Source organism: Tamandua tetradactyla, chromosome 1 (genome assembly GCF_023851605.1).
Source record: "Tamandua tetradactyla isolate mTamTet1 chromosome 1, mTamTet1.pri, whole genome shotgun sequence".
NCBI lineage: Eukaryota > Metazoa > Chordata > Mammalia > Pilosa > Myrmecophagidae > Tamandua > Tamandua tetradactyla.
Genome location: NC_135327.1, coordinates 163,102,328 through 163,129,413, shown reverse-complemented (window position 1 = coordinate 163,129,413; position 27,086 = coordinate 163,102,328). Strand labels below are relative to the sequence as shown.

The window sequence follows — 27,086 nt, the reverse complement described above, 5'->3', positions numbered from 1 at the left end:
AATCATATTAAGGTTTCTACCAACTTAACTTCAATAGTATACACATACACTTTTCCTTTACCCCTCTGTCCCCCCACCATTTTTTTGTGCTTGTTAACTTATCTTTTTACATTGTATGTCCAAAACTGTAGGTTTATCATTACTTTTTATGCATTTGCATTTTAGTACCTATAGGAAATAAGAAGTGGAGTTACATACCATACAATAATAGTGGTATTTATAGTTATACAAATAGTCACCTAGGTCTTTATTTCTTCATGTTACTTTGAACCACTGTCTTGTGTCCTTTCTTTTCAGTCTCATGAACTCCCTTGAGCATTTCTTGTAGGGCAGATCTAGTGGTGATGAACTCCCTCAGTTTTTGTTTATCTGAGAATGTCTTCTCTCTCCCCGCTTTTTGAAAGAGAGTCTCATTGAATATAAAATTCTTGGTTGGAAGTTGTTATCTTTCAGCACTTTAAGTATTCAGCCCACTTGCCTTCTTGCCTCCATTGTTTCTGATAAGAAATTGGCACTTAAAATAATTGGAACTCCCTTGTACATAATATTTCACTTTACTCTTGAAGCTTCAAAACTCTTTCCTTGTCCTTTGCCTTCTATTGTTTGATCATTATATGATGGGGTGTATTTTTTTTCATGTTTATCCTGTTTGATGTTTTCTAGCCTTCTTGGATGTACTTATTCATGTCTTTTGCTAAATTTTGGATGTTCTTTATCATTATTTCTTTTAATATCCTTTCTGTGCCTTTCTTCTCCTTCTGGAATTCAATAATGCATATATTGGTACACTTGATGGTGCCCTAGAAGGGTCTTAAGCTATTTTTACTTTTTAAAATTCCTTTTTCTTTCTGCTCCTCAGAATGTCTCATTTCAATTGTCTTGTTTTTGAGTTTGCTGATTTTTTCTTCTGCCAGCTCCAATCTGCTGTTGAAACTCTCCTGGGCATTTTTTTCATTTCAATTATTGTGGTCTTCAACTCCAACAATTATGTTTGACAACTTCTTAAAATTTGTCTGTTTACTGTGATTTCTGATTACTCATTGTTTTCCTGATATCCTTTAGGTCTTTCTCTGTACTTTCCTTCTCACCTTGAGCATTTTTTAAATTATTTTTACAAAGCATTTGTTCAGATCCAAGATGGTGGCTTAGCGAGGTGTGGGATTTAGTTCGTCCTCCAGAGCAGCTAGTAAATAGCCAGAAATAGTACAGAACAACTGCTGGGGCCACGTTAGTGACCAGACACACAGTGTACCCCACTCTGGACCAGCTGGACTGGCTGTGAGCCCCCCCAGAACCATGAAACCCCAAGCCATGGCAGCTGGCGCCCCTCCCCCACAAGCTGCTTCCCAGAGGAGAAAGGAAAAAGACTTTCCTAGCAGCAGGGGCTGAGCACAATTGTGGAATTAATTAACAAATTCTGACTTCTAAAAATAGCCCCCCAGCTCAGCTGAACCTCAAGTAAAAGCAGAGGTCACTGATTTTTGCCCCTGCACTGAGGGTGACAAGGCTGACGAAAAAAGAAAAAAAACAGGTTATTTTGGATCTGAAATGGTCTGGGCCTTGCAGGAAAGGAGGGGGCACATAGGACCTGGAGATACACAGAACTTGTACCAACTTAAGATCTTGATTGGCAAACCCGAGGAATGGGGTCCTACTCTGAAAAGGATTTTTCTTTTTCTCTTTTGTGGCTATGTTTCTATGGATTGATTACTCTTTGGATACAGCTGCAAGGCTTCTCGGGCTCCACTGCCCCAGGCATAGGCGGAAATAAGCCTGTTTGAGAGCTTCTCTGGAGCCTGTGCCTTCCCCAGGAGAGGGGTGGGGCCCAGCTCAGGTAGAATCCCTCCCTCAAGGAATTCAGACCCCAGGGTCTGGAAAAGGGAAACGATTAAAGCCAGCCTACAACCTCTCCTCTGTCTCCACCACGCCTCCAGCAGGGAGAGTCTGCTGAAGTTAAAGGTTAAAGGTACCACATCACCTTATGCTGGTGGGACCTGCTGGCAGAAAAGCGCCACATTTGGGGCAAGACAGGAAAAACGCAAAGTCCAGAGACTTCATAGGAAAGCGTTTTAATCTACTGGGTCTCACCCTCAGGGAAAACTGACGCAGGTGACTCTTTCCTCCAGCGAGGTGACCAGTGTGGTCTGGGAAAATCTGACTGGAGTCTATAATACCTAAGTAGACCCTCGTAAGGGGTGGGGGAAAGGCACCATACAGGCAGGGCAAGAAACAAAAAAACAAGAACTGAAAAATTCTGATCTATTAAACAAAACCTAAGCTAGAGGTCTAGAATAAGCTGAACTGAATGTCAAAGAGCAGACAGACAGCCAAGTCATCCAGCAAGAAAATCCTAGGGAAAGAAAAAGTGAATACAATCTCCAGAATAAACTAATTAAGGTAATTAAATGCCTAGATGCCAGCAAAAAGTAACGAATCATACTAGGAAAATAAAAAGCATTTGTTCATTATATCCACATTCTCATCTTCTTCCTTTTTGTTTTCTGGAATTTTTTTCCTTTTCCTTTAGATTGACCATTACTTCCTGTACTTGTTTGTCTTGTTCTGTTTTGTTGCATACCATACATTTTCAAAATTTAAAATGTTAACTCTGGGATCTATTACCTGAGATATCTGTTCTTTGAGTTTGTAGCCAGCTGGTGATAAGACAGAGATTTCCTCGACTTCATCCCTCCTGTCAGAAAGTTCTGGCCCAGGCGAATGCAATGTGCAGAGCCTTCCCTGTCTTTTCTGACCCTGGGTCTTGTCCTTGGTTTGTGCTTTTTGGTTGTTTTGGACTACCTGCATTTAGCAGAGTTTGAATGTCCCCTCTATTTCCCATGAGAGGGACCTCCCTCTCCCAGGTGTTTAAAGTAGACAAGCTTTTGCCCCAAGCTGTCTGCCTCTATAGATGTTTATATTCTTTTCATTACTTCAGGTTGCTTTCACCTGGAAGGCAAATTCTTGGTGATGGGGCACCCAGGAGGGAAGTTTCCCAAGTCAGTTTTTCCCAGCCAAGACAAGGCCAGGGGGCCAGGGAGCCACGAAGGGGACACAGGTAGGCTCTAAAATGCCCTGAGGAGGGGACAGGAAGGGTGCTGGGAAATTCTTCTGTCTCCCTAAATCAGACCTTCCTTCACTTGCCCACCAAATGCAGCCCTTCAACTAACTGTGGCCCCAAGGAAGGTAGCATCTTTAACAGTGGGCCCCTGCAATGAAAAGCCCCTAATCAAAAGCCATGATCAGTGATTGGCCATGCCCATACCTTGTCTTGGGAAAGAGGAATTTTATGTCACTTTCTGCAACCAGTAAGCTAACCAGGTGCTTGTCCTAAGCTAACCAGGTGCTTGTCCTCTTGGCATCCTGCCATGGTGGTGCCAGTCATCACCACACAGGAAGCACAATTTACTGGTATGTAATTTGCTACCCTCTTCCTCTAGCTCTTCCTTAGATGCTGTATTGTATTCTCCTGATCTCTGGAGTTTCAAAACAGCTTTTTCAGATAGTTCCAGCCTGTTTAATAGTTGTCTAGGGGAAAGAATGAGTTCTAGAGCTCCCTACTTCACCATCTTCCTATGTTATCTCATCTTATTCATTTTGACACATCCCTATTATTTATGTTCTGGAGCCAGTATGTTGGCAAAGTAAATAATCTGTCTCATAATGCCCCTCAAATTTCTCTCTCTTTTTTCCATTTCCATTGTTTCTCCTCTAATTCTGACCTTCATTTTTCTAGCCTAGACTTCTTAATTTATTGCTCTACTGCTTTATTCTTCCTATGGTAATCTTTCAGTTACCCTCAAAATTACAGATTAATTTTTATCATATTCCTTATCAAAGAACATCAGTGATTCCGTTTTTATCATTAAGTTAAAAATAGATTCCAAGACCTTTCAGGCTTCCAGTTGACAAAAATGGTGGGGTAAGATGATTCAAAAATGCCATTCCCTACAGAATCCTTAAACAAGAGCAAAAGCTAGCAAAGCCATTTTCTGCCAAGTTCCATTAAAGAGTTGGAGGGACAAGTCAAGATAACACAGCTTTAAAACAATAGGAGAAGCTATTGGTGCCATTGCTATCCCACCCCCAACCCCTCGCCTACACAGTGTGGAGCCAACCTGTGCTCCCACTGGGGGTCCACGTCCCTGTTGCAGAGGAAGCAGAGTAGCACTCTGTGCATACTGGGGAGCCTGTATGTCTGTGCCAATCTATTAGGTGGTCTGGTGATTTAGAAGTATATGTACCAAAAATATAATGTTCTTAGAGATGGTCTATTCCTGTGGCTATGAACCCATTGTGAATAGGACCTTTCAGAAGGCTACTTCAGTGCAGATGTGACCCACCTCATTCAGGTTGGGTCTTAATCCTCTTACTGGAGTACTTTATAAATGGAATGAGAGAGAGAGAGAGAATTCCACAAAGCAAGAAGCTGAAATCAACAAAACTCAGCAGAAAAGGGAGAGACCAGCAGACACCACCATGAGCCTTGCCATGTGGCAGAGTTATGAAATAGCCAGTATGGGGGAAGAAAGCATTGCCTTGAAGATGGCCTTGGTTTGGAGGGGGAATTCAAATTCCTGTAAATGGGATTCTTAAGGCAATAAGCAAGTACAAGTCCAGATCACGATGCAGGCTCACTGGTCTCTGTCTGATATGCTTGATTGTAGGGCTAAACCCTGAACTGAGCACCAGCTAATGTAGAGCCAATTATTCAAGAACCATAAGAGAGCCAATTTTCAAAGATTGTAAAAGATATTTTATGTATTGGGTAGTTTGTTTTTGTTAGTTTCTGTCACGTAAGGAAATTCTTTATGCGTCACTAGGTAAATACAGACTTAAGCAATAGACAACTGAGGAACATGATCCCAAAATATTAAATGTACAGTGTGCAACAAAAGATTACAAAACAAAGAAGCAAGAAACAATTGACCCATCCAAAGAAAGAAAGTAAAATTCAGAAGTGATCAACAAGTAAGACCATATATTGGCCATAATGTACCAAGATTTAAAAAAAAAATAAAATCTTCATTATGCTTAAGAAGATAAAGGAAAGCACAGAGAAAGAATGAAAGAATATCAGGAAAATAATAAAAGAACATTATGATTATCTCAATAAACAAACAGAAGTTTTAAAAAGAAGCCAAGCAGAAAAAGACGGAGTTGAAGAAGATGATAACTAAAACGAAGAATTCCCTAGAGCATTTCAAAGGCAGATTGGAAGGATTGCACAGGTAGTTCAGTGGTAGAATTCTCTCCTACCATATGGGAGACCAGGCTTCAGTTTCCAGCCCATGCGCTCCCTCCCACCCACCCCAACCCCCCCAAAAAAGCAGATTGGAGCTGGCAGAAGAAGGATCAGTGAATTCAAATACAATATAGCTGTCATGATTCAGGTTTAAGAACAGAGAGAAAAAGAATTTTCTGAAAAAACAGAGCCTGGAAGAACCATTGGAAACCCTTAAGTGTAACAATATGTGCATTATGAGAGTCCAAGAAGGAGAAGAAAAATAAAAGAGGCAGAACGAATATTCCAAGAAATAATGGCACAAAATGTCTCAAACTGAATGAAAGGCACGAATGTAAACATTCAAGAAACCCAAACCCCAGGATAAACTCAAAGAGATCCATGACCAGACACATAGTAGTCAAGCTGTTGAATACCACTAACATAGAGTTCTGAAAGCTGCTGTAAGAAAAATGTTCTAGTTTGCTAGCTGCCAGAATGCAACACACCAGAGATGGATTGGCTTTTAATAAAAGGGGCTTTATTTTGTTGGTTCTTCAGAGGAAAGGCAGCTAACTTTCCACTGAGGTTCTTTCTTACGTGGAAGGCACAGGATGGTCTCTGCTGGTCTTCTCTCCAGGCCCCTGGGTTCCAACAACTTTCCCCAGGGTGACTTCTTTCTGCATCTCCAAAGGCCTGGGCTGAGCTGCTAGTGCTGAGATGAGGAATGCCGAGCTGCTTAGCTGTGCTACGTTGTGCTCTCTCATTTTAGCACCAGCCAATTAATTCAAACATCACACATTGTAGCAGACACGCCTCCTAGCCAACTACAGATGTAATGGACAACAGATGAGGTTCACGTACCATTGGCTCATGTCCGCAGCAACAAGACTAGGTATGCTCACCTGGCCAAGTTGACAACTGAATCTAACTAACACACAAAATATTTTATTTAGAAAGGAGTCCCAATAAGATGAAATACAAATTTCTCACAAGAAACCATGGTGGTGGTTCTAGTTTGCTAGCTGCCAGAATGTAATATACCAGAAATGGAATGGCTTTTAAAAAGGGGAATTTAATAAGTAGCTAGTTTACAGTTCTAAGGCCAAGAAAATGCCCCAATTACAACAAGTCTATAGAAATGTCCAATCAAAGGCATCCAGGAAAAGATACCTTGGTTCAGGAAGGTCAATGAATTTCAGGGTTTCTCTCTCAAGTGAAAAGGCACATGGTGAACACAGTCACAGTTTCTCTCTTGGCTGGAAGGACACATGGCAAGCAAGGCATCATCTACTAGCTTTCCCTCATGGCGTCCTGTTTCATGAAGCTCTGCAGGAGGCATTTTCCTTCTTCATCTCCAAAGGTCGCTGGCTAGTGGACTCTCTGCTTCTCGTGGCCATGTCATTCTTCTCTGGTTCTCTCTGCATGTCCTCCATTCTCCAAAATATTTCCTCTTTTATAGGACTTCAGAAACTAATCAAGACCCACCCAAATGGGTAGAGACATGTCATCACCTAATCCAGTTTAACAACCACTCTTGATTAAATCACACCTCCAGGGAGATGATCTGATTACAGTTTCAAACATACAATATTGAATAGGGATTATTCTCCCTCTATGAAATGGGATTTAGATTAAAACATGTCCTCTCCAGGGGACATACATACTTTCAAACCAGCACAGTGGCAAAAAAGACAATAGGATGAAATATTTACCGTACTGAGCAAAAGCAGTTGCCTTCCAAAAATGTTATATTTTGCAAGACTGTCTTTGAAAAATACAGGCGAGGCTAAGACATTCTGGAATAAGCAAAACCTGAAGGAGTTCTTCATACTAAACTTGCTCTATAAACAATCCTATAGAGAGTTCTTCAGACTGAAAGAAAGGGCAGTATTTTAGTTTGCTAAAGCTGCTGAAATGCAATATACCAGAAATGAGTTGGCTTTTATAATGGGAATTTATTACCTAAGAAATTTAGTTCTGAGACCATGAAATATGTCCAGATTAAGGCATTAACAGGCAATGCACTTTTCCCCAAAGACCAGCTACCGGCGATCCTCAGCTCCTCTGTCTCATGGACAGGCATGTGGCAATGCCTGCTAGTCTCCCTTTTCTCCTGTGTTTCATTGATTCTAACTTTTGGCTTCAATAGCTTTCTCTCTGTTTCCTGTGTGTCCTTTCTCAGCTTCTCTAGGACTTTTTTTTTTTCTGTATCTTTTATCCTTTCATGAAGGACTCCAGTAGGAAGATTAAGGCATACCCTGGGTGTATTGGAGTGGCTGGAGGGAAGTACCTAAAAGTGTTGAGCTGTATTTCAGTAGCCTTGTTTCTTGAAGATGACTGTATAAACATATAACTTTTGCAGTGTGACTGAAGCTCCTTTTATCCAGGATATGGACAAATGAGTAAAAAAATATGGATAAAAAGTAAATAAATAATAGAGGGGATAAGGGATAAAACAAATTGGATAGATTGAAATACTAGTTGCCAATGAGAGGGAGAGGTTAGGGGTATGGACTGTATTAGTTTTTTCTTTTATTTCCTTTTCTGGAGTGATGCAAATGTTCTAAAAAATGATCATGGTGATGAATACACAACTATGTGATGATACTGTGAGCCACTGATTGTATACCGTGTATAGACTATATGGGTGTGAAGATTTGTCAGTAAAAATAGTAGGAAAAAACCACACACCCTGGGGCACTCCTCAACTGAAATAACCTAATCAAAATGTCCCACCCACAATAGGTCTACACCCACAGGAATGGATTAAAAGCATATGATCTTTGGAGGGTACATAGCAGCTTTCAGTGATCACAGGCACTGACAGTGGATCAAAGAGACATAAAGAAATAAAGGGTGAGAATTGTGGGAAATTGAAGGAACAGGAAACTCCAAGAATTAGTCCCTCCATGAAAAGAATTGTTGAACTGGCAGGAAATGTCTGAATTAACTCTTTTGAAACTCCTGAGTGTAGTGGAACACTGCAGCATCCAGGGAAGAGTAGAGAAAGAGGCTGGTAAATTGCAGTAAAGGTCTGTGAGTTTCACCTTCCCTGCAGTGGCTACCATTCCCCATCCACCAGCCTCATGGCAGATAGCAGTGGGGACTGAAACTTTGGCTCCTGGTATAGCTTGCCCATAGTGGGGTGGGACATAAAGACCTCCAAACTCTGGGGAATGTTATCTGATTGCTGATCACTGCTTTTAATCAGTTATTTGAGATCACTGGGGCCTGCTGTGATGATAAACTTTATTCCAGCCTCTCTTAGGCAAAAGTGGCAGAGGAATCTGAAAGACAGTAACCTTCCTCAATACTACAGAAAAGAGCTAACATGCTGAATCAACTGGGCATGTGCTAAATCAAGAATATACAACTTCAAAAGCTATAGAAAATGCTCCTGGTGCCCTTGCTGGCCCCTACACTTCCCCTCCCCAATACTGTGTATAGCCAGCTTGCACTCATGTGGGTCCCTTTCCCAGTTCCAGATGGAGCAGAGTGGCCCCTGTATGTACTGGGATACATGTATGTCATTGCCATTCACTTGGGCCGAAGTCTGAGAGACTGAACCAGAGGAAGTGTCTCATACTAGCCCTCCCAGAGTTTGTCCTAAGGGTAGAGAAGCTGCATGCAGACAGCTGGGACAGTGTGAGAAGCAATTAAGTTGAACAGGCTTGAGGAAAAACTATTGAATTGAGTGATTTAAGAGAGCACCCAGAAAGGAGTGAAAGTCCATTTGAAAGGGATTTAGGGAGCATTGACTCAAACTCCTATAACTTGTAAATGAGGAATTCCTAAATTCTCTACCAAGCCAAGGCCAGGAAAAGGAACAGACTATGACTCTGTGGATGCTCAGATAAGACAGAGAAGACCCTGCATTTTGCATTTGCCTCAGGCTAATCTTCTGATATGTAATATAAACTCTGAAATTTAAACCAACCAGAGCAGAACTGATTTGCAAAGACAGTGAAATATACTCTTTGCTTTGGTTTGTTTGTTTTGATTATCTCCTGGAATTCAAGAAAATCTCTGTCATATCATTAGCTGGAAACAAATTTAAAGAACAGAAGCTCAGGGACAAAGTCCCGGGGTTAACACCTTCAAATATTAAAATGTCCAGTGTACAGTAAGATTACAAGACAAAGAAAGAAAGAAAAAGATGATGTCCCATCTGAAGGAACAAGATAAAAATCCACAGACCATCAAGGAAGAAGATCGGACTTTGGACTTACCTAAAAGACTTTTAAAAATTGATCCCCAGTATGCTCAAGGAGCTAAAAGAAAACATGGAGAAAGAACTTAAGGGTATGAGAAAAACAATAGATAAACAATATGGGAATCTCTTTGAGATTCTCAGTAAGAACCAAACAGAAATACTAAACTTGAAAAAAAACAAAAAAAAAAACCTGATATGAAAAATTATGTAGATGGTTTCAGTAGCAAATTGGATGGGGCAGAAGAAAAAAATTGTGCTATCAAGGACAGTTGAAATGATTCAGGCTGAGGAGCAGAAAGAAAAAAGAATTGAAAAGAACAAACAGAGCCTAAAAGACCTGTTAGATACCATCAAGGGTACTAATATTCACATTATGGAAGTCTCAGAAAGAGAAGAAAGAAAAAAAGAAGGGTAGAAGGAATATTTTTTAAAAATAATGACAAAAAGCTTCCCAAATTTAATGGTCATGAATATGCATACCCAATAAACCTCAAACATAAACTCAGAGACAACCACATAGTACTCAGATTGTCCAATGTCAAGGTCAAGAAGAGAGTTTTGCAGGTTGCAAGAGAAAAGCAATGAATTATAAACAGGGCTCCTGATAATATTAAAGACGTATTCCTCATCAGAAACCATGGAAGCAAGAAAGCAATTGGATGAAATATTGAAAAGCTGAAAGAAAACACCAACCAACCAAATATTTTATAGCTGGCAATAATTTTTTTTTTCAAAAATGAGGGAGAGATTAAGTCATTCCCAGGTATATGGAAGCTGAGGGAGTTCATCACCAATAAATCTACCTGGCAAGCATTGCTTGATTTCAATCAATTTCATTGATTGAAAGAGTAAATATTGTAAAGATTTCAGTTCTACCCAAAGTGATATACAGATTCAACATGATCCCAATCAAAATTCCATCAGTCTTTGCAGAAACAGAAAGGTCAGTCTTCAAATTTATATGGAACAGTAAGAGACCCAGAATACCCAAACACATCTTGAAAAAGAATTATTAAGTTGGAGGTCTCATACTTTCCAATTTTAAAACTCATTACAATGTTACAGTAATCAAAACAGCATGTAACTGTCACATAGACAGACATATAGCCCAATGGAATCCAACTGAGAGTTCAGAAATAAGGGCCAATTAAATTTGGACAAAGGTGTGAAGTCCACTCAGTGTGAAAAGAGTAGTCACTTAAACAAATGGGAAAGTAATTTGATATCCTTATGCAAAAAATTTAAGGTGGACCCCTTTTTCTTACCATATACAAATGTCAACTCAAAATTAATGAAGACATAAACATAAGAACCAAAACTATAAGTCTCCTAGAAGAAAACACAAGGAAGCTTCTTCAGGATCATGAATTAGATAATAGTTTCTTAGACTTTACACCAAAAGCATTATCAACTAAAGAAAAAAATAGATAAACGGGACATCATCAATATTAAAAATGTTGTGGCTCAGAGAACTTCATCATGAAAATAAAAAGACAAACTACAAAATTTGAGAAAATATTTGGAAACCACATATCTAATAAGAATTTAATATCCTGGCTGTACAAAGAAATTATTCAACTCAACAACAAAAAGACAAACCACCTAATAAATAAATAGAAAAAGTACTTGGATAGACATTTCTCCAAAGAAGTATATAAATGGCCAAAAGATCATGAAAAGATGTTCTACATCATTAGGGAAATGTGGATTAAAACCACGAATTACCATTCCTCACCCTCTGAAATGGCTGCTATTAAAATACACAGAAATATGTTTTTGATAGAATTTGGAGAAATAAAAACTCGCAGTTGAGGAAACATAATATGGTGCAGCCATTGAGAAAGAAAGTTTGATGATTCTTCAGAAAGTTAAGTATAGAATTACCATGTGACCAAACAATCCCAGTTCTAGGTACATACCCAGCAGAACTGAAAGCGGAGGTTCAAATAGAGTTTTGCACGTCAATCTTAATAGCAGTATTATTCACAATTCCCAAAATATGGAAGCAACCAAAATATGCATCAGCAATTGGATGGTAAACAAAATGCATTATAGCCATGCAATGGAATATTACTCAGCCATAAAGAGGAATGAAATTCTGACATCTGTGACAACATGGAAGAACCTTGAAGATATGTTTAGTGAGATAAGCCTGACGCAAAAAGACAAATATTGTTTGATCTCACTGATATGAAATAGGGTATATATATATTCATGGAATCAGAAACTAGGATATAAGTTACCAGTGCCCAGGATTGGGGTAGGGAATAGGAGTTAATACTTAATTGATATAGAATTTCTGTTGAAGGTTGAAAGCATTAGGTACCCCAGAGAAAGCATGTTTTACTCTTGATTCAATCTTGTGGAGGCACCGTTTCTTCTAAATCCAGATTCAGTATTGCAGAATGGAAAAATTTTATTAGTTTATCTCTGTGGAGATGTGACATGCCCAATTGTGGGTGTTATCTTTTGATTAGATGGAGATATGACACCACCCATTCTCGGTGGGTGTTGATTAGATTACTAGAGTATTTAAAATGGGAAACACTTTAGAGAAATGACAGAAGCCTCAGAGCCAACAAAAACTTCAGAACAGAGCCGACACAGATGCTGACATATGGAGGACAGAGACACAGTTGTTTGGAGATACTTGGAGCCCAGCAGACATTGCCATGAGATGTTAAGCAAGCCAGAACCTGGAGAGAGCCAATGGAAGCCAAGAGATGAAGGTCAGCCCTGGAGAAGCAAAGTGAGGAATCCCCACAGAAGAGAGACTAAAAGCAGTGGAGCCCAGGAGCAAGGGACCAGCAGATACCAGCCATGTGACTATGCAGCTGACAGAGATGTTACCTGTCTGCCTTCCTTGACTTAAGGTATCTTTCTCTGGATGCCTTGGTTTGGATGTTTTCATAGGCTTAGAACTCTAAACCTGTAACTTTTAAAATTCCCCTTTATAAAAGCCATCAAGCTCTGGTATATCACATTCCAGCAGCTTTGGTATATCACATTCCAGCAGCTTACAAACTAACATAGGGGTGATGGAAAAGTTGTGGTAATGGATGGAGGTGTTTACAGCACAACATTGTGAATATAATTAACACCAGCAAATTATATATTTGAATGTGGTTAATTGGGCCAATTTAGGTTATGTGCATGTTACTAGAATAAATTTTTTAAAAAACACATTGCACTGTACAACACAGAGTGAACCCTATTGTACTCTATAGTTAATAATATAAATATAATAATATTGCATCATCACTTTTAACAAAGTAGCCATGCTAATGATTATTAACTAAAGTTTATTTTAATATTTATTTTTACTATCATTTTTAATGTTTCTTTAAAAATTTAATGTTTCTTAGATAAAGTTTAATTTATTAACCAAAGTCTTAATAATAGAGAAACAGCATGAGGGGATATATGGGAACTCTGTATTTTTGTAATGATTTTTCTGTAAAATAATCTCTCTAATAAAATCACCTAGAATACATTTTAATGGAATACTTCAAATCAGTATTTGTAAATATAGTGATAATAGTGCTTAATTGGAAATTCATAGCCCCAGATACTTATATTAGAAAAGAAGAAATGTTAATTAATAGTGAGTTAAACGTCTAATTTACAAAGTTAAAAACCAAATAAACCCAAGGAAGTAGAAGGAAAAAAACAGTGAAATTAAAGACAAAAATTAATAAAATGGTTGACTTCAAAAAAAAGCACATGGGAACTTTAGGGTGAGAGAAGTATGCTGTATGCTAGCAGATAGTGGATATATTACTCAGAGGATTTTTCGAAACTCCAGAAATGTACATCGCAATGAATGAACTTCACTGTGTACAAATTTGAAAAAGAAAAAGGAAACAGTACAAAATCTTTCAACCAGAACTTCCCGGGATGAAATGCAGATTGTGACCAATGCTCTAACTGTGCTGTGTGACGTAACCTCATTGAAGTGGATGGGCAAGTAAAAAAGAAGTTGACCTATCCAGCTTGGGAAAACAGTGTTTTGTCTGGAATCTGTAAGCCTAAATACTGAAGGAACTACATACAAATGCTGTATTCTCATTGGCAAATTCTGAAACAGCTTTATCTGTATCCTGGGCTTGAACAAATAATACGTCATAGATGGTGGGACCCACATCTATCATTATCAAAAAAAGAAGTTATAGATAAGGGCCAAAAGGAAAGCTAAGATGAAATTTATGGTACTAGAATAGAGTCAGAGTTATCAGATGAACTTGTGGGCTATTATTTAAACATATTACCTAGTTATGTCCACTGAAAAGGTTTACAAGCATGACTCCCCAGAGCAATAAGCATATCCATCAACCATATCATGGTTTGTGAACACCATTCTCTTACAAAGGCTCCTTGGAGACTGACTGATTCTAGGTCTTGGGCTAGGAAAACACAAGATGAGCCCAGAGCATATTGTAGTGACAAAAAGTAAGTATGATGGTTTGAAGCTGTATGTACCACAGAAAAAAAATGTTCTTAAATCTAATCCATTCCTGTGAGTGCAAACCCGTTGTAAGTGGGATATTTTGTTGCAGCTACTTCAGTTAAGTTGTAACCCACAACATTCAGGATTAAAATAACTATTCATGACTCCATACTGATATAAGTGAATGGTTAAATGATTAAATAAATAAATAAAAGAGAAGAAACCAATCATCCTTACAGAAGAAATTCAAATAATATATGCAGATATTCCTCTTTCCAGGAGGTGGAGCTTAACCCACACCTCCCCTTGAGTGGACTTGGTGACCCACTTCTTATAAAGAATAAAGTATGGAAAAGAAAAATAGTATCTTTATAATAGAGAAACCTATGAAGTGACTACCTTAACCAAGTGGTCACTGTTTACATGACCAGTGATGTCATATAAGTACTCCCTCATATGATGTAATGGAAAGAGCATAACCCCAGTCTAAGCATGAATACATCAGACAAATCAAATAGGGAGATGTCTGACAAAGCACCTGACGAGTTCTTTTCAAAACAGTTTAAGTCATGAAAAACAAGGAAGGACTAAAAAATTGCCATAGATCAGAGGAAACAGAGACATGACAAGTACATGTAATATCCTGGAACAGAAAAAAGGATTTTGGATCTTGGAACAGAAAAAAGAACAGTAGTGGAAGAATTGGTGAAATCTAAATAAAGATTGAAAATTATTTAATAGTAATGTGCCAATGTTGGTTTCTTTGTTTTAATAAATGTACTATGGGAATATATAAAGGGAAAGCTAAAAGAAACTGAAACAGGGTAACAGGTATATGAGAACTCTGTAATACTCGTGTAGTGTTTCCATAAATCTAAAAGTACTTTAAAATAAAGTTTATTTTAAACATTAATAAAATGTAAAACAAGGAAACAATAGAGGAGTTCAACAAAGCCAAAAGTTATCTCTTTGAAAAGACCAATAAGCTGATAAATTTCTAATAGGATGGATTGAAAGAACGTTGAAATAAAAAATATTTCATAAAGGTGAGAGATTTGCAGGTAAAGCAAAAGATATATAAAGGGGAAAACTTGAACAGCTTAAAGTCAGTACATTTGAAAATTTAGATGAAATGCACCATTTCTTAGAAAATTATAACTTGAAAAAAAAAATCACTCAAGATAAACAGGGGCAAGATGGCACCATAGTGAAATTTGGTGTTTAGTTTGTCCTCCACAGCAACTAGTAAATAGGCAGGAGTGGTACAGAATGACTGCTGGGGGAACATCAGTGACCAGACACATAGTGTCCACCAATCTGGACCAGGTGGAACAGTGATGATCCCGCACAGAACTGTAAGTCCCCCAAGCCACGGAGGCTGGCACCCCTGCCCCATGGGCACGGCAGGCTGGTTCCCAAGGGAAAAAGAAACAGACCTTACTAGCACAAGGACTTAGCCCAACCAAGCTCCAATTTCAGAATTGATTAACAAATTCTGACTACTGAAAACAGGCCCCCAGCAAAGAGAAACCTGGAATAAGAGCTAAAGGAACTAGGAGTTTTGCCCCAACAGAGAGAGGACAGGTTGATGAAAAAAAAACAGAGGCTTTTTCAGTTGAACAGTACAAAATACTAGAAAAGGGCTGGACCCCAAGAAAAGGGGGCAAGTAGAGCCTGGAGATAGGTAGAGCCACTAACCAACTCAAGCTCTTGGTTGACAAACCTGAGGAGCTGGGGTCCAGCTCTGAAAAGCTTCTTTTGTGTTTTTTTTTTTTCACTTCTTAGACAGCTCATTAGCTAGAACTGAAAACACTCTCAGATTCCAGTACTGCCTCAGGCAAGGACAGAATCAAGCTTCTCTGAGAGACAAAGTAACTGGTCAGGTGAAAGGACCTAAATCCCTAAAGGGTTTTTCTTCCCCAAGAAAAAGGGGACAGGCCCAGCTCAAGTGGAATCCCCCCTTCAAGGAATTCAGGCCCTAGGAACTGGAAAACAAAAGCAGTTAAAGCCATCCTAGTACCTCACGTCTGTCTCAACCACCCTGACAGGTAGAGTCTGCACCAAAGGACACTGCCAAGACAGGCACTATATGCTGAACAGGATAGGAAAAGCATAGAATCTAGAGGATTCATAGGAGTGTCTGACAACCTGCTGGACCTCACCCTCAGGGAAACTGATGCTAGCTACTCTTTCCTCCTGAGACATGGGCCTGTCTGGTCTGGGGAAATATGATTGGGGTCTGTAAAATCTGAGGAGACCTGCCTCAAAAATAAAATTAAGGTTCCATATAAACAGGACAAGAAAAAGCAAAGAAAGAGCTGAAAAATGCTGATCAAACAGAACCTATGCTAAGGTCTAAAATAAGTTGAACTGAATGTCAAAAAACAGATAGAGAACAAAGCCATCTAGCCAGAAAACATTAGGTAAAAGAGTGAAAACAAATTCCAGAATAAACTAATTAAAGTGTTCCAATGCCTAGACACCAGCAAAAATAACAAAGATATGGCCCAGTCAAAGGAACAAACCTACACTTCAAATGAGATACAAAAGTTGAAACGACTAGTTCAGGATGTTCAGACAGACAAGGAAAATCTAATCAAAACTCAAATCAGTGAGTTGAGAGAGGATATAAAGAAAACATTTGGCAAGCAGAAAAGAAGAACTTAAAAATTTGAAAAAACAAATCACAAATTTAATCACAAAAAAAACAAATCCCACAAAATTATGGGAATGAAAGGCACAGTGGAAGAGATAAAAAGAAATATGGAAGCCTGCAATAGATTTGAAGAGAAAGAAGAAATGATTTGTGAACTATAGGGATCTACATTTTAAATCCAGCACATAGAAGAAAATATATGGAAACAAATGGAAAAATATAAGTAAGTTCTCAGGGAACTGAATGACAATATGAAGCACATGAATGTACATGCTGTGGGTGTCCCAGAGGGAGAAGAAAAGGGAAAAGGAGAAGGAAGACTAATGGAGGAAATAATCATTGAAAATTTCCTGTTTTTATGAAAGACATAAGGGTGGGCCACAGTGGCTCAGCAGGTAAGAATGCTTGCCTGCCATGCCCGAGGACCTGGGTTCGATTCCCAGTGCCTGCCCATGTAAAAAAAAAAAAAAAAAAGAAAGACATGAAATTAAAAATCCAGAAAGTACAGCATACCCCAAACAGAATGGATCCAAATAGACATACTCCAAGACACTTGCTAATCAGATTGTCAAATCTTAAAGACAAGGAAAGAATTTTGAAAGCATCAAGGGAAAAGCAATCCATTACATACAAGGAAACTTCAGTAAGATTATGTGTGATTTCTCAGCAGAAACCATGGAAGCAAGAAGGCAGTGGTGTGATATATTTAAGATTCTCAAAGAGAAAAACTACCAACCAAGAATTCTATACCCAGAAAAATTGTCCTTCAAAAATGAGGGGGAGATTAAAGTATTTTCAAACAATCATTGAGAGAAGTTGTGACTAAGAGACCAGCTTTACAAGAAATACTAAAGGAAGCACTACTGGAAGATACGAAAAGGCAAGAGAAAGAGGTCTGGACAAGAGTGTAGAAATGAAGACTATCAGTAAAGGGAAAAAGGGAAAAAAATTAGATATGACATATAAAATTCAAAAGACAAAATGGTAATAGAAAGTATTGCCTTTACAGTAATAACATTAAATGTTAATGGATTAAACTCCCCAATCAAAAGACATAGACTGGCAGAATGGATTAAAAAAACAGACACCTTCTGTATGCTCTCTACAGGAGACTCATTTTAGATCCAAGGACAAAAATAGGTTGAAAGTGAAAAGCTGGGAAAAGATATTTCATACAAACAACAATCAGAAAAGAACAGAAGTAGCTGTACTAACAGCCAACAAATTAGACTTCAAATGTAAAGCAATTCAAAGAGACAAAAAATGAAACTGTGTATTAATCAAAGGAACTATTCAACAAGAAGACATAACAATAATAAATATTCATGCACTGAGCCAGAGTGCTCCAAAATACATGAAGCAAACACAACTCTGAAAGGAGAAGTAGATACCTCTACCATAATAGTGACTTCAATTCTGTGCTCTCATCAATGGACAGAACATCTAGACAAAGAATCAATAAGGAAACAGATTTTGAATAATATAATAAATGAACAAGACTTCATAGACATTTATAGAATAGTATACCCCACAACAGTAGGATATTCATTTTTCTCCAGTTTTCATGGATCATTCTCAAGGATAGACCATATGCTGGGTCACAAAGCAAGACTCAATAAATTTAAAAGATTGAAATTACACAAAACTTTCTCAGATCATAATGGAATGAAGTTGGAAATCAACAACAGACAGAAGGCCAGCAAATTTACAAATATACAGAGGTTAAACAACACAAGGGACAAGGAAGAAATTACAAGATACATCAGTAAATATCTCAAGGCAAATGAAAATGAAAACACAACATATCAGAATTTATCTGATGCAGCAATAGCAGTGCTGAGAGGGGAAATTTATTGCCTTAAATACTTACATTAAGAAGCAGGTAATAAGGGCGGGCAACAGTGACTCAGTGGCAGAGTTCTTGCCTGCCATGCTGGAGACCCAGGTTCAATTACCAGTGCCTGCCCATGAAAAAAAAAAAAAAAGAAAAAACAAGTAAGAGCAAAACTTGAGGAATTAACAGTTAACTTGGAAGAATTAGAGAAAGAACAGCAAACCAAGCCCAAAGCAAACAAAAGGAAGAAATAATGAAGGTTGAATCAGAAATAAATGAAATTGAGAACACAAAAACAATAAAAAATATCAACAAAACCAGAAGCTGATTCTTTGAGATAATCAATGGACCCCTCACTAGGTTGACAGAAAAAAGAGAGAGGATGCAAATAAATAAAATCAGAAATAAAAGAATAGATACAACCACTCACCCCACAGAAATAAAGGAGGTAATCATGAGCAACTATATGCTAGTAAACTAGATAACATAGATGAAATGAACAACTATAATATAGATCATGGCGGCAAAGGCATATCTGTTTACTTAGGTTGGGTTGTATGATGTGCAAATAAAGCTGTTTATAAATGAACAAAGAGAAATATTTGTTAGATAAAATACAGAGAAAGAGATGCCCCTATTCACTGTCAGTAGGTAAAATGAGAGGTGCAGCCCTTTGGGGTGCAGTATAGTGGTTCCACAGGCGGCTGGAGTTGGGGCTGCCATACAATCTTGCAACTCTGTTGCTCGGTATGTACCTGGAGGAACTAAGTGTGGGAATACAAATGAACATTTGCGCACTGGTGTTTATGACCACAGTCTTCAAGATTCACAATGGGTGGAGGTGGCTAAGGCTACAATGACTGAGGAATGGAAGGGTGAACTGTGGTGTATACATATAGTCTACTACTGAGTGGCTGCAAGAAGAAATGAAGTTGTGAAGCATACACTAGGTGAATGAACCTTAAACACTGTATGTTTAATGAAATGTCAGAAACAAAAAGAAAAATTTCAATCATGCCTCACTCATATGAACTAATTATAATATGAAAACTTGGTGAACTGAAGTCATTAGATTGGGGCCTATTGTAAAGGGTCCTATGTTGTAAACCCTTGCAGCAGTCACATATATTGAGGAGTTGTAGCTGTTATTTCTAAATTATTAGATACTGAGCTGTTAGAATATAACCTAATTGTTCCCAGAAACTTTGGGTATCTATGTGATACCTGGGACTCAGAGTTAGAGGTCTGAAGCTATGAAAGTCAACAGTACCCCATAAAGGAACTGTTTAAAAAGTTGAAAAAAGGATCAGACTTCGACCAGAGGTATGAATTAAGCTAATCTGGATAGGACTGGGTTAGATCAGAATACAGGGTAAAGGATGATGTCATTCACATTCTAAAACTTCAATTTCTGTGTGAGACCAAAGGGAGAAATGTTTAGTTGGTACAAAGTTTATATTTTGGATAATACATTACCTAATTTAACTTGTTGTTCAGTTTAGTTGAACACCATAAGTACATGGAATCTTGAATAGCACATGAGATCTTGTTTGTTTGTCCAGGTTAGTGTGTTGCCCCAATAAATCCCAGAGTAATTTGGACAATGAATAAACAAGTATTTGCAAAGTCCCCTTGGAGGAATGGGGTAAAAAGGGGAAATATTCAACTTACCCATTTAAAGAATTTCTGATATTCTCACAAGCAGTGGGGATAGTCAAATTAATAGGCCAATCCTTCAATCTTGGGGTTTGCCCCTATGGAACTTATCCCTGCAAAGACTAAGCTAAGCCTACTTAAAATTAGGCCTGAGAGTCACCCCCAGAGAACCACTTTTGTTGCCCAGATGTGGCCTCTTTCTCTCTAAGCCAAAACGGCAAGTGAACTGACGGCCCTCCCCGCCTACGTGGGACATGACTCTGAGGGGTGTAAATCTCCCTGGCAATGTAGGACAGAAATCACGGGATGAGCTAGGACCCAGCATCAAGGGATTGAGAAAATCTTGATCACAAGAGTGAAGAGAAAAATGAGACGAAATAAAGTTTCAGAGGCTGAAAGATTTCATACAGATTCAAAAGATTATCCTGGAGGTTTTAAATATCCCTTTTCAGTTTATGATGTCGAGTGGCTGGAGGGAAGTATCTGAAACTGTTGAACTGTGTTCCAGTAGCCTTGATTTTTAAAGACCATTGTATAATGATGTAACTTGTGTCTGATGCTCCTTTTTATAGGCAGATGAGTAAAAAAAATGGATGAAAATAAATAATAGGGGAAATAAGGGGTAAAATAAATTAGGTAGATTGAAAATCTAGTGGTCAGTGAGAGGGAGGGGTAAGGTTATGGGATGTACGAGTTTTTCTTTTTGTTTTTCTGGAATGACTCAAAAGTTCTAAACATGATCATGGTGATGAATGCACAACTGTGTGATGATATTTTGAGCCATTGATTGTACACCATGTATGGATTGTACGTGTAGATTTGTCAATAAAATTATTTTCTTAAAAAAATGAGCAGAGAGAAACAAGTGCTGGAAAAAAAAGCAGGAAGTCTGAATAGCTCTCTAAATGAAAAATACATTGATGAAGTACTTAAAAAAAAAAATCTATCCACTAGTAAATCTCCAAGCCCGGATGCTTTTATTCAAAATAAAAAGGATACCTCCCCAACTCATTTTCTATAGCTAGAAAAATCTGAATATGAAGTCCTGACAAATGCTATGTGCTAGAAAGTCTGATTAAGACTGACTTGGGTTCTGTAGTTTTTTATAAAATCAAAAAGGATTTCTCAGTGCATGTTTAAAGCACAATTGATACCCATTCCCTTCCGTCTTTGCATAAGTAGCATGTAGGATGAAATCTGTCATATTAGCCACATTATATACGGATAAACTTGCTTATGACATTTCATATGTTTGCCAATCCATCCCCAGTTGTGGGACTCCAGACTTACAGTTTGTTTGGTATTTATATACTTAATTTCTTTGGTTTGTATATTCCAGACTAGAATTAAGACATGTAATGTAGTATTTTGATGATCCTATTTGTTGATGATCCTATTTGATACATTATCTATCATTTCACTCAAAAATGCATACTCGCCTGTAAAAAAATAGAGGCAGGATGCTGATGCATCATTTCTGACATGACAGGCAAGGGGAAATGCTAGCATCTGTGAAGACAGAGGTATCAGGATATGACCATTTGACTGATGCCCATTAAAGTTGCATACCACTCGGGTAAAATCTGGAATCCAAAGAAAATAGGGGTTACTTTATATATAAACTACTACATTTCTGTCTATATTCCTATACCCTACACTTGGAAGCTAGCACCTCTGAGCTGGCCTTTGTCAAGCATGTAGCAGCTCTAAGATGTCCCTACTGAACTCTGGAAGAATGGGAGAAACACTGTGTATTTTACATTAAATTGGGACATAAAAGACATTTTGTGTGGCTGCTTTGGTTTCTCCACCCTCAGCCTGACTTACAAAACCAGGATATCTAACTGTGCATATCAACCTAGAACTTTGCCCTATAATGCATTGTTGTGAAAGTCTCCTTTCTGCTTCCTGGCCATCCTCAGCGGCACCATTGTTGAATGACTGTGTTATTCATGACGTGCGTGGCGATCACGCTGCATGAATGTGTCTGTTTCTGTCCTTGACTTACTTTTTTCTTGCTCGCTTTCTTTTTATCTCTCTTCCCCATTCTTAGCACCAGCCAGACATTTTCTGTGTAACTCTGCTCTTTTATTCCTGAGACACTCAAAGTGCTATTCAGAGAAGATGTATCTGTACAGAAAGAACCCACCTAGAGAGCTCAACACTGTGCAATAGGATGTGCTGCCTGAAAAATTTCTGATCCAGACAGCACTGTTGTCCTTCACTTAAGTCAATACCAAAGGGCAATCTTTTATTTCCCTTTAGAATTTTTGACAGAGGTAGCTCAGGTAATGAGCAAAACGAGTCTCTGAATGTGTATCTTGACAGATATAAAAATGATCATAATAAAAGGCTCTGGAAAACCCTGTAAAAAGTCAGACAGTATTTTAACTAGTCTACAAATACCAGATGCTACAGAAATAGATAAGAGAAGCACATTTTCACAAAGGCAGGTTATAAAAACCTGAATGCTCTAAGAAATAGTGTAATTATGTACATCTTGAATTATTTCTACTTAGCATGAGGTCTTACAGCCCTATCTATTTTACGTATTTTTTCCTGCTTTCTCAATTTATATCCTTGTGGCTATGGGACAAAGGGAAGCACATTAGGATAATAACATTAATCAGCACTGCATTTTGTAATCATCTGGTATCTTTACATTGTACTTCCCCATTTTACAGATATGACCTCTGAGTTTTAGAAAGGAAATTTGATCTGTCCAACATAGCTCAGTTAGCAACTTTCACAGCTGGCATTCAAGTAGAAATCTTCTGCCTCCTTTTAATCTCTCATCATGTCAGCGTATTTCTGAGTAACAACTTTTAGATTCTAAGCATTACAGGAACCATCATCATTTTCAGCTTATCTTGAATCATTTCTACCCTAAACTAAGGCTCAGATTTCCCTAAAACCTATATCTTGCCTTTCTTCTTCTTAAACTGAATGTGACCTAAACGTTGAATCACAAACTGTCTCAAATTTCTACTCTAAAATACCACCCAGAAATGCTTAAATAAGTACACATTTTAACCTCTGGAAAATGGATTTAATGTGTAATGTTAAAAATATGTGCATGAACATATAAACATATCTTAAATTATACTTTACAGAGTACCATTATAAAGAAAACAATAGTGTTACAGAATAAAAGTAACTATGGCAACCTATAGATTCAAATCAGGCTATGTCCCAGGTGGTGACAGAAACTCTGAGTTGCCTCAGTAACTTTCCATTAAAATGTGTCTTAAACACGTAAATTTGCAGGGTGCATTAGCTGAATTTCCTACTGAATGTTCTCAATTTAATTTTACTTTTCTGTGATGATGGCTAAAATAATCTGATCAAACAATATTCTCTGGGTTTGTCTGTTTCACTGCAGCCTTCTTATTTTTGCCCATTTCAGAGTTCTGCCTCACATCAGAATGCTATCTTTTGATATCCATTGGTCAGGAGAAATGAAGACAGAGGCAGAAAATATGAGACAGTTTTAATAAAACAGCCCCTGAAATTGCCAGTCAAAACTAACCATCCTAACTCCCCCTTGCCCCACTACTACAGTTGCTAAATGCAGAGGGTTTAATTTGGGAAAATGGTAAAAACAACAATCTGCAATGTACAACTGATTTCCAAGAAAGGCTGAGTTCCATGAAGAGGTGAAAGCTTGTCCAGTCTTTTTTTATTGTGGGCTAGAAAATGTCAGCAGTGAGAATTACAACAAATGTTTATTGTATACCCACAATATGCAAAGCACTATGTTAACGTCTGCAGAGAATAACAGGTGAATGTAAACGAGTTTGTTACTTAAAATTTATAATCTAGCATAAAATAGTCATGTGTGTGTGTATGTGGTGACTCTAGCATACAGCTATGCATGATAAGAGTCATGAGATGACTGCAGATAAAAAGATTTTAGTATATGAATTAGTTAACAGACATTTTGGAGTTTTGTGAAATTTGATTGATAAAAGATGGGAAGCATTCCATAGAGAATGAACAAGTTGCCCAGGGTAAGGATTTATGTGGGGGAAATTTATGGACATAAGATTGGTTGGATAGACGGGTATAATATTGGGAAATCCCATGTACTATCACTTGGAGTATATATATATATATACTTGGAGTATATGTATATATATATATATATATATTTGATACTTTTTATTTCAAAAGTAGTAGTTTTACAGAAAAATCATGCAGAAAATACCACGTTCCCACATACTCCCCTCTTATTAATGCTTTACGTTAGTGTGGTAACTTTGTTACCATTGATGAAAGAATGTTATGGTCATTGTGCTATTTACTGTAGTCTGTAGTTTACATTAGGGTTCTCTGTGTTGTGTAGTCCTGTGTTTTCATTTTTATTCTAATAATATGTATACAACCTAAAAATTCCCCCTTTAACCATATTCAAATATATAATTCAGTAGTGATAGTTATATTCACAATATGTGCTACATCCGTTTGCATCACCCCAGAGATTCTGTATCAATTAAGCATTAACTCCCATTCTGTCCTATTTCTCTCAATATTATGTCTTCAGGGCTCTTCCATGTTGTCTTGTGTCAGAACGTTATTCCTTTTTACATCCAAATAATATTCCACTGTTATGTATATACCACGTTTTTCTTGTCCATTCATCTATTGCTAGACACTTGGGTTGCTTTCATCTTTCAGCAATTATAAATAATGCCCCTGTGAACAACAGTGTGCAAATATCTGTTCAAGTCCTGCTTTTAATTCTTCTATGTACGTATCTAGAAGTGAAATTGCAGGGTCATAAGATAATTCTGTACTTTCTGAGAAGCCGCCAAACTGCTTTATACAGTGCCTGCAGTATTTTACATTCCTACCAGCAATGAACCAGTTTTCCTAATTCTCTGCATCCTTTCTAACACTTGTAATTGTGTGTTTTTTTTTTAATAGAAGCCCTTCCAATACATATGAAATGGTATCTCATTGTGGTTTTTTACTTGCATTTCCCTAATGATTAATGATGTGGAATGTCTTTTCAGTTGCTTTTTGGCAACTGATACAGCTTCTTTGGAGAAATGTCTCTTCAAGTCTTCTGCCCATTTTTAAACGGCTTGTCTTTCTTTTTGTTTGGGGCTATAGATTTCTTTATATATCCTTGGCGTTAACCCTTTATCAGGTATGTGGTTTCCAAATGTTTCCTCCCATTCTGTCCTTTACATTCTTGTCTTTTTACTTTCTTTATAAAGTCCTTTGAAACACAAGAGTTTTCAATTTTTATGAAATCCCATTTACCTGTTTTTTTATTTTGTTACTCATGCTTTTGGTATGTAGCCTAAGAAATGATAGCTTAAAGCAAGATCCTGAAGGTGGTTTCTTTTGTTTTCAACTAGAAGTTCTGAAGTTAAAATTATTATATTTAGGTCTCTGATTAATTTTTAGTTAATTTTTGTGAATGGTGTGAAGTAGAGGTCCACCTTTAATATTTTATACACGGATATCCAGTTTTCCTAGCACCATTTGTTGAAGAGACTTTTCTTTTTCAATTGAATTAATTTGGCACCCTTGTCAAGAATCCATTAGCCATAGATGTGAGGAATAGAACTCTGTTCCATCAGTCTGTATGTCTGTCCTTGAGCCAGAACCATGCTATTTTGATGACTGTAGCTTTGTAATAAATTTTAAAATCAGGAAGTGTGAGTTCAGCTTCAGTCTTCTTTTTTCAAAATTGTTTGGTGCTTCAGGGCCCCTCACACTTCAGATAAATTTGATCTTTGGTTTTTCCATTTCTGCCAAGATTGTTGAAATTTTAATTGGGCTGACATTGAATCTGTAGATTGCTTTGGGTAGAATCTTCCAATCCAGTTCATTTCTAATTTAGTTATTTGTATCCTCTTTTTTTTTTTCCTTTGTTAGTCTAGCTAAAGGATTATCAATTTCATTGATCATTTCCAATTTTTGGTTTTGTAGATTCTATTTTTTAATTCTCTTTTTTATTTATCTCTGCTCTAATCTTTATTGTTTTCTTACTTCTTCTCGCTTTTGGTTAATCTACTCTTCTTTTTCTAGATCCTCCACTTGTGAGGTGAGATCTCTGATTTCAGCTCTTTCTTCTTTTCAATGAAAGCATTTACAGCTATCCATTTCCCTCCTGGCACTGCCTTTACTGCATCCCAGAATTTTTGATATGCTGGTATTTTTTTGTTGTTGCTTTTATTTGCCTCAAGATATTTCCTAATTTCTCTTGTGAGTTCTTCTTTAACCCTTTGGTTGTTTAAGAATATATTGCTTAATTTCCACATATTTGTGAATTTTCCAGTTCTCCATTATTATTGATCTAGCTATATTCCATTGTGATAAGAGAAGATGCATTTTATGACTTCAACTTTTTTTTATTTTTTTTGTGACTTGTTTTGTGACCTAATACCTGGTCTATCCTGGAGAAAGATCCATGTGCACTAGAGAAGAATATGTATTCTGCTGCTGTAGGGTGAATGTTCTTCACTGCTGATAATTTACTACTGATAATGTATTACTTTTCTCTGCCATTTTGTTGTTTATTCTTTGTATTTCTTATACCTTTTCTGTCCTCTGTTCTCTTAATGCCTACTCTCATGTTTATTTGAGTTTTTATTGTACTGTTTTGAGTCCCTTCTTATTTCTTTCTGTGTATAATTTTCATACAGATTTTTTGTGGTGACTAAATCCTAAATCCTAACAATCACATCTGACTTGATAACAACTTAATTGCAATAGCATGTACATACACTGTTCCTATATTCCTCTGTCTCCCCACCTTTTTGTTGGAGTTGGTACAAATTATATCTTTATACGTTATATTTCCAAATCATAGATCTTTCATTACGTTTTATGCATTTTCATTCTAGAACTTTTAAGAAAAAAATAGTGAAGTTACATCCAAAACAATATAATACTGGCATTTACCCATATGATTACCTTTACCAGATATATTTTCTTTTATGCAGGTTTGATCCACGGTCTAGTTTCCTTTCTTTCAATCTGTTCAACTATCATTAGGATTGCTTATAGGGCATGACTAGTGGTAATGAAATCCCTCAGCTT

At 37.5% G+C, this 27,086-nt stretch overlaps 1 protein-coding gene across 15 annotated transcripts in view; it reads left to right on the top strand.

Moving 5' to 3' along the window:
* CADPS2 (calcium dependent secretion activator 2) overlaps positions 1-27,086 on the top strand; it is a 617,203-nt gene that overhangs the window by 449,610 nt on the left and 140,507 nt on the right. For 9 of the 15 annotated variants that reach the window (XM_077119365.1, XM_077119348.1, XM_077119402.1 and 6 more), the window contains one exon: positions 2,936-3,055. The exons of the other annotated variants lie outside the window; for them this stretch is intronic. In XM_077119365.1, coding sequence (XP_076975480.1) covers positions 2,936-3,055 — 120 coding nt within the window. The remainder of the gene's footprint in view (positions 1-2,935; positions 3,056-27,086) is intronic. 15 annotated transcript variants of the gene reach the window in all.